The 7500-nt window shown below is 37.2% G+C and overlaps 1 protein-coding gene across 1 annotated transcript in view; it reads left to right on the top strand.

Moving 5' to 3' along the window:
* Nucleotides 1-7500, top strand: part of LOC752895 — an 8536-nt gene that overhangs the window by 724 nt on the left and 312 nt on the right. The window contains exons 2-4 of the mRNA XM_001180492.4: nucleotides 1260-1334; nucleotides 2624-2763; nucleotides 6897-7500. The exon at nucleotides 6897-7500 is cut by the window's right edge and continues 312 nt beyond it. Coding sequence (XP_001180492.2) covers nucleotides 1292-1334; nucleotides 2624-2763; nucleotides 6897-7103 — 390 coding nt within the window. The 5' untranslated portion in view covers nucleotides 1260-1291 and the 3' untranslated portion in view covers nucleotides 7104-7500. The remainder of the gene's footprint in view (nucleotides 1-1259; nucleotides 1335-2623; nucleotides 2764-6896) is intronic.

Raw genomic sequence — 7500 nt, 5'->3', positions numbered from 1 at the left:
GTTTATCATTCAGGTGTGAATATTTACGGCAACTTGCCGGCTTAAAGCTTATCTGCCATAGTTTACAGGAGGGATTAGAGCGCCCTGCAAGGTCACTGGACAGGTGGTTATCTCATCAACTCAGCTCTCAGTTAACATAAGAAAAAGAGGATCATGGGAGACCAATGGTCACCGATTAGGCATTGTTCGTTATATAGAGGGCGCAAGTAGCTACAAGTAGTGCAGTGGGCCTTTAACGTAGACTCGTTTTAATTTGGTTCGAGGTCCATCTTCTTCTTCCGTTATAAGTTATTGTCTATAAGTCCTACATGACTGTTGTTGGCAGTAATTCTCCTCTCTCTTTTTCTCTCTTAATTGATAATTATTTGTATACTTTCTCTATTTTCCTTGCTTTTTCATTCCTAACCGAATTATATACATTACCCCCAAAACGGGCATAAAGTGCTATCTGACCTAAAGTCATTAGATATCTATATATTTTGTGCAAAAAAGGTAAGCATTGTACTTTGAACATTTACCACGTTATATATTGTGTATATTTGTTATTTTTTGTTTTGGGAGATGATTTGTTTTGTATAGCTTTACTTTTTGTCGGTAAGACACTCTTACCGGCCCCTTTAACGTGCGCTTCTCGTTTTTGCTGGTCCTTATAAGCGTTAGATTCCTTCATTTAATGTTAAAAAGTTGGATTTCCATGGCTAAAAAGTTAGGCCATTAACAAAATATATACATGTTTAGCGTCCCCACCCGCTTCCTTTTTGGGGGCCGCCTCCTTTTTTTTTTTGAAATTTTTTTGAAATTTTTTAAAATTAAAACAATTAAAAAAAAATTGTCGGCGGCCATCTTGAAAAATATCGCGACTGTCAGGGAAAATGTACCGAGCGGCCATTTAAAAGAAAAAAAAAAGAAGAAAAAAGTGCCTCCTCCTTCCTATTTTTCAAAAAAAAAAACCGGACGCTAAACATGTTTTTTATTTTATTTGGCCTTATATGTAACTTTTCGGTTTGTTTGTTTCTTTTTCAATTTTGTTTTTTAATTGCCGAAAACGAAGTCATGATCTTCACCCCTCAATTAAATTAGATGCAAATCAATTTAAATAAATCAATTCATCAACTCGCCTGTAACAAAATTGAACAGCATTCTTTTAGAATCTCAAGTAAAGGTATACATAACTGTGCAATCGAGTTCATTGACCGGTCCTATTTACCAACAAGACGGAGAGTAAAACTGATTTATTATTTTCATCTCAATTTCTTCAGGTGAAACCAAATCCACTCAACAAAGCATAACCATGAAGACTTTCATCACACTGTTCGTTCTCGCTGTTTGCGTGGGTGAGTAAAAGTTGTTGTTGTTGTTTGTTCGCGCTTCTTGGACAACTACCACCTAGAACAACTACCCCCGGATAACTACCCCGGACAACTACCCCCGGATAACTACCACCAGGCAACTACCCCTAGAATAGTTGTCCGGGTTGTAGTTGTCCTACAGGGTGGTTGTCATAGGGGGGTATTTGTCCGGGGGTAGATGTCTGGGGGGGGGGGGGGGTAGTTGTCTGGGGGTACTTATCCGGAGGGTAGTTGTGCCGGGGGTAGTCGTCCTAGAGGGTGGTTGTCCTAGGAGGTACCTCGCAGTACACACCGATACTTACATGCTCCATGGTCATCTTTTTCTGATCGATTCCACACCGTTTCTCTCATAATGCAATACTCTGAACAAAACTCAACTTTATTTTCAAACATGATGAAAAAATGTTCCATTCGTGTGGCGTCTATAGTAGACCTGGGACCTGGGACCCGTTTCACAAAGCCTTTTTTCTATGACAAATTATTCAAATCAGTGACAAATCTGCCGATAACCAATCAGAAGCAAGGATTTCAGTAGCTTATAACAAAAACTGTAATTCGGCACTGATGACAAGTTTGTGAAACCCCTCCCCCATCTTCGAAGATAGAACACGGTACAAATTACCACAAATATTCAAAGTACTATTTTGGGTATTTAAGAATAGTCACTGTCAAAGGGGTGGGGTGATTTTAGAAGATAACTTTTGTCTGCCTGCATGGAAATGTATATTTCCCTCTTACAGAATATACCTTCAGTAAATGTTACCTGATTAACTTAAACACGTATCCAGTAGTCGCCTCGATAGGTTTTGCAGATTTGTCCAAATTATCTTTTAATTAACAGCCCAAGCGCGGATAGAATCCACGAAATGGCTCAAAAATACAACTAATCATATGCATACACTTTGAACAAAAGATTCCTTTCATCACAGTAAAAGCTTGACAAAGCTGCTCCCCCCCCCCCGACGTATCAACAACTAATGTATGTGGATTCTATCAATATAAATAGATGACCAGGTTTAGGTGACTGAAACATGCATTAAAGCTCCACTGCACCATTTATAGGTACCTGCGCCCTCTATATGAATGCCTATTATTGGTGACCATTGATCCCCCATGATCCTCTTTTTCTCATGTTAATTGAGAGCTGATTTGATGAGATAAACACCTGCCATGTGACCTTGCAGGGTGGTCTAATCCCTCCTGTACAGTAGTATAGATGGCCTTTAACAAACATCAGTATTAAAAGAGGTTTATTCTCTGCTCTCATTTCGCAGCTCCCCTCTACGCACTCGATTGCTACACATGCGGCTTCGTTTCTGGGTTCGGCGGAGAAGTGTGTAAAGATACATTTGACATTGCCTCCCTGAATAGCAGCAGTGACGTCACAACAAGCACTTGCAGTGGTTCGTGCGCGGTAGGTGGCTTTGATGTTTTGTTCGTTTTAGTGTTCTTGTTTGTGTTAATTTTGATGTAGTTCTTTTGCGTTTCCTTTTTTTTCCTGTTATCTCTATAATTTTTAGTTTTTCTTTCACTAATTACTATTTTTTCTTTTCAGTTTCGATTACTGTCTTGTTCGTTTATTCATTTATATGTCTCATATATTTATTTATTTAATCATTCTTTTACTCATTTAATTATTATTTATAATTTCATTCGTTCACTCGTTTAACTATCTATTCATCTGTTTAAATTTTGTGTAATTTTCTCACTTTTGTCTATTCATTGCTTTATGTTATTTATTGATTTATTTTTTACAAATCATTTAAGTCATTTGTTTATTTAGTTAGTTTTACCACTAAGACTTAAGGGATAACAATTCTTGACACGATTTTCTTAATCCAATTAGATAGGCGTTCTTTTTAGCACCTTTACAGTAATCATGATTTTGTTAACGTTTGATTTCATAAACATAAAGCAAGATTACTGCAACGTGGAAATAAAAAGAAAAGGAAAATCACTTCATCTCAATTAGCTTCATTTATAGAAGGTGAGATTGATATCCCACAAAGGGAGATTGCCAAATTAACAGGGAAAACATTTTTAATGAAAGATAAAGTCAAAGGCGTTGAACTGCCGGCTCTTGGTCTAATACACCAGTTTACGGTTATGGACGCCATTTTAATTTACGAGTAAACAAACCATTGACTTCAAGAGGTCAGTGGTTTACGCGTAAATTAAAATAGCGCCCATGCAAGGGTGTGTTAAATCGACACTTTTTCACCCTAAAATCACGATTTTTTTTTAAAGACGTTTAGCTTAAAACACGTTTCGTTCAAGCCATTTTTTTCGTCGGTCGTAAAAATAAACGTGTTTAAAAACACAAACATGAAACGCTGAAAAAAAATGCGTTTTGTATCATGATTCTGCATGATATTCCAGTAAAATTCGATTGAACGAACGGAGATCTCAATCATGATTCTATGGCGTCATTGTCGTGGCCTGTTCCGGTTTGGGGAAAAACCGCGTGCCTGCTTTTAATGCAATTTGCGTTCACTATTCCATGCTCTTTATCTTGGCCTGTTCCGTTATGTTATTCCTTGCTTTCCTTCTATCATTTTCTCTTTCTGTCTTTCCTAATGTTATTCTTCGTTTCTTCCTTCTATTCTTATGTTACTCTTTGTTTTTTCCTTCTATTACCTTCTCTTATGTTATTCTTCGTTTTAATTTTATCATGCTATCACTTTCTCTTTTTGTCTTTCCTTGTGTTATTGTTTTTTCCTTTTATTCCCTTCTATCAGGGATATGTGAGTTCCCTGCTTCTTTTATGTTATTCTTTGTTTTCATCATTCTATCACGATCTCTTTCTTTCCTTCCTTATGTAATTCTTTGTTTCTTCCTTATATCACATTATCTTTTTGTCTTGAATTATGTTATTCTTTGTTTCTTCCTTATATCACCTTCTCTTATGTTATTTTTTGTTTTCTTCATTCTATCACTTTCTCTTAATATGTTATTCTTTGTTTCTTCCTTATATCACCTTCTCTTATGTTATTTTTTGTTTCATCATTCTATCACTTTCTCTTATGTTATTCTTTGTTTCTTCCTTATATCACCTTCTCTTATGTTATTCTTTGTGTCTTCCTTATATCACCTTCTCTTATGTTATTCTTTGTTTCTTCCTTATATCACCTTCTCTTATGTTATTCTTTGTTTCTTCCTTATATCACTTTCTCTTATGTTATTCTTTGTTTCTTCCTTATATCACCTTCTCTTATGTTATTCTTTGTTTCTTCCTTATATCACTTTCTCTTATGTTATTCTTTGTTTCTTCCTTATATCACCTTCTCTTATGTTATTCTTTGTTTCTTCCTTATATCACCTTCTCTTATGTTATTCTTTGTTTCTTCCTTATATCACCTTCTCTTATGTTATTCTTTGTTTCTTCCTTATATCACTGTCTCTTATGTTATTCTTTGTTTTCATCATTCTATCACTTTCTCTTATGTTATTCTTTGTTTCTTCCTTATATCACGTTCTCTTATGTTATTCTTTGTTTCTTCCTTATATCACCATCTCTTATGTTATTCTTTGTTTCTTCCTTATATCACCTTCTCTTATGTTATTCTTTGTTTCTTCCTTATATCACTTTCTCTTATGTTATTCTTCGTTTTAATCATTCTATCGACTTTTTCTTTCAGTCCTTCCTTATGTTATTCTTTGTTTTACCATTCTGTCACCCTCTTTTTCTGTCTTTCCTTATGTTATTTTTTTGGTCTTCCTTCTATCACCTTCTCATTCTTTGTTTTATTATTGCGATCTATGCTCAAAAGATCAGTTGACAGTCGGCCCATATCAATTCCTTCGCGCTCTTTTTGGGAGATCAACCGACCCGCTCGCATTTTATATTACATGACATATTGTAAAATTCTCGACATCTTTTTACACTTTTCTTTACCATTAAAAATCGGAATTGAGTATAATATCCTCAATCGAGATATGAGAAGAAGGAAACGTTTCCTTTAAATTCCATGTAAAACCATGCCCTTACTTGAAAAAAACCTCCGTCATTTTGACGTTAAACTTTACAATCCATTTAACTTTTTTTTACTTTCTCATACATAATGTCCATTGATCGGTCGCACTGTGCTCGATTGCCTTTTAATATACCAATCTTTAACTTTGCAGCAACGCGTTTTGCGTCAAATTTGTAAATCCTCAATCCCAGACAATGACATATGATACACAAGCTTTTCATACATATAAAGTTCATTTTGATTGATTCATTTTTAGCCCAGTCAATTTTCATGTCAAATCATGCCTCATGTCCCATTTTAGAAGCCCGACCCAGGGTTTTGTGCCAGCTAGCCGTGTATGCATACATGTACGTAATGCTATGCATACACATATAACTGAACATGCATAAGTACAGTACATGTACACACGCAGCGCAGCGCGTACGAGCGCACTGCACATAATTGGGTCAGTACCATTATGAAAATCTGGGAACAACGAGTAGGATGGGTTTAGTGCCGTAACAATAAACTTGCGCATTACACGCGTACGTATAATTAGAGCAATTTATGCACCCCCAAGAAATAATGAATACGGCCCGACCTCTCTACACACAGAACTGCACAGATACCGCACAGTCCGGTCAAGGCGGTACGCGTAGCGTTAAACTGCCAAATTTACAGAAATTGTGAGGAGCGCTTTTGCTATGAAAGGAATTGATATGGTAAACAATTACAGAAAGCGCGCGTCGAAGTTGACCTATACTTCCTGGGTCAAACTGCGCAGTACGTGTGATGCGTAGTGGCTGGGCTCGAAATGAGCTAGAATCAGCGTAAATGGAAACTCGCTCGAACGCTTTCCCGCAGTGAACTTGTTTTGTAACGGCGTTTTGATCTGTGATTCATGTTTGTGATTCTAGCAAATATGATGTGAGCGCACAACGCAGGCAGTGATGTCATCAATGTTTTCAGATGCGCATGTATTGTAGCGTGCCTGCGCTGTCCGCTCACATCATATTTGCATGGGCGCTATCTTAATACACCAGTTTACGGTTACATCAGTGCGCATGCGCAGACATGGGCGCCAATTTAATTGACTTTGAAACAAAGCCAATGACCTGAGGTCAGTAGTATCTATGCGTGAATTAAGATTGCGCCCATGCAAATTATGATGTGAGCGCACAACGCAGCGCGCAGGCAGTAATATCATCATAATTTGCATGGGCGCAATCTTAATTTACGCATAAACCACTGACCTCTAGAGGTCATTGGCTTTGTTTAAATGGCGCCCGTAACCGTAAACTGGTGTATTGCGCGTAAACCACTGACCTCTAGAAGTCAATGGTTTGTTTACTCGTAAATTAAAATGGCGCCCATGTCTGCGTATACGCACTGTTGTGACCGTTAACTGGTGTATTGCACTCAAGGACTCGATTGTCGTAAAATTAATAATGGCGTGATTGAAATAACACATCGCATGCATTGGGCATAACAAAGATTATACGCGATTCTATGAATGCCTGATTTTCTCAAATAATACAGACCATCTAACTTTTTTTTGCTTGTCTCTTTTTTTTTGTGATCCTTTTTTCTACAGAAAACCGTCGTAACCGTCAATGGAGAAGTGACGGCCGTTACCCGTTCCTGTTCAGGTGCCTGTACCGCTGGATGTATATCCTTCTTCGGTATCAAGACCTGCACAAACTGCTGCACTGGAGAATATTGCAACGGCGCCACCAACGTCCATATGAGCATCATCGCTATAATGGCAGCACTCCTGGTCGCTCTTGGATTTTCCCGTTGAGAAAATAATGAAATAAATAAAAATAAGAGTTTAGGGTGAGGGCGTGGGAGGGGGGGGGGGCGTGTTATTAGGGCACCTTTTGTAATATTTTGATAATAACACGATAGTTTAGAGAAAACAATTATTTAAACTTCTGTAAAATAATAGTATCGGGGAGCAAGGGGGGGGGGGGAATTATCTTTTTAATTGTAATAATCTCATTTCACGAAACCATTAATGAAGAGAACCAAAGAACATTCAAGATTTCTATATAGGTCTACCTGAATTCCTCGATTAACATAACGATTAATATTAGTAGTGCCGTGTTTGTGCCATCGAACTGGATCGGCCAAATCAATTGATTCATAATATATATATGTATGCAATATTTTTTCCCGTAACATGAGAGTAATTTTAA

This window comes from Strongylocentrotus purpuratus, unplaced genomic scaffold (genome assembly GCF_000002235.5).
Source record: "Strongylocentrotus purpuratus isolate Spur 01 unplaced genomic scaffold, Spur_5.0 spur5_scaffold_20, whole genome shotgun sequence".
Taxonomy (NCBI): domain Eukaryota; kingdom Metazoa; phylum Echinodermata; class Echinoidea; order Camarodonta; family Strongylocentrotidae; genus Strongylocentrotus; species Strongylocentrotus purpuratus.
The sequence above is the reverse complement of the archived record's forward strand: the minus strand, read 5'-3'. Positions and strand labels throughout refer to the sequence as shown.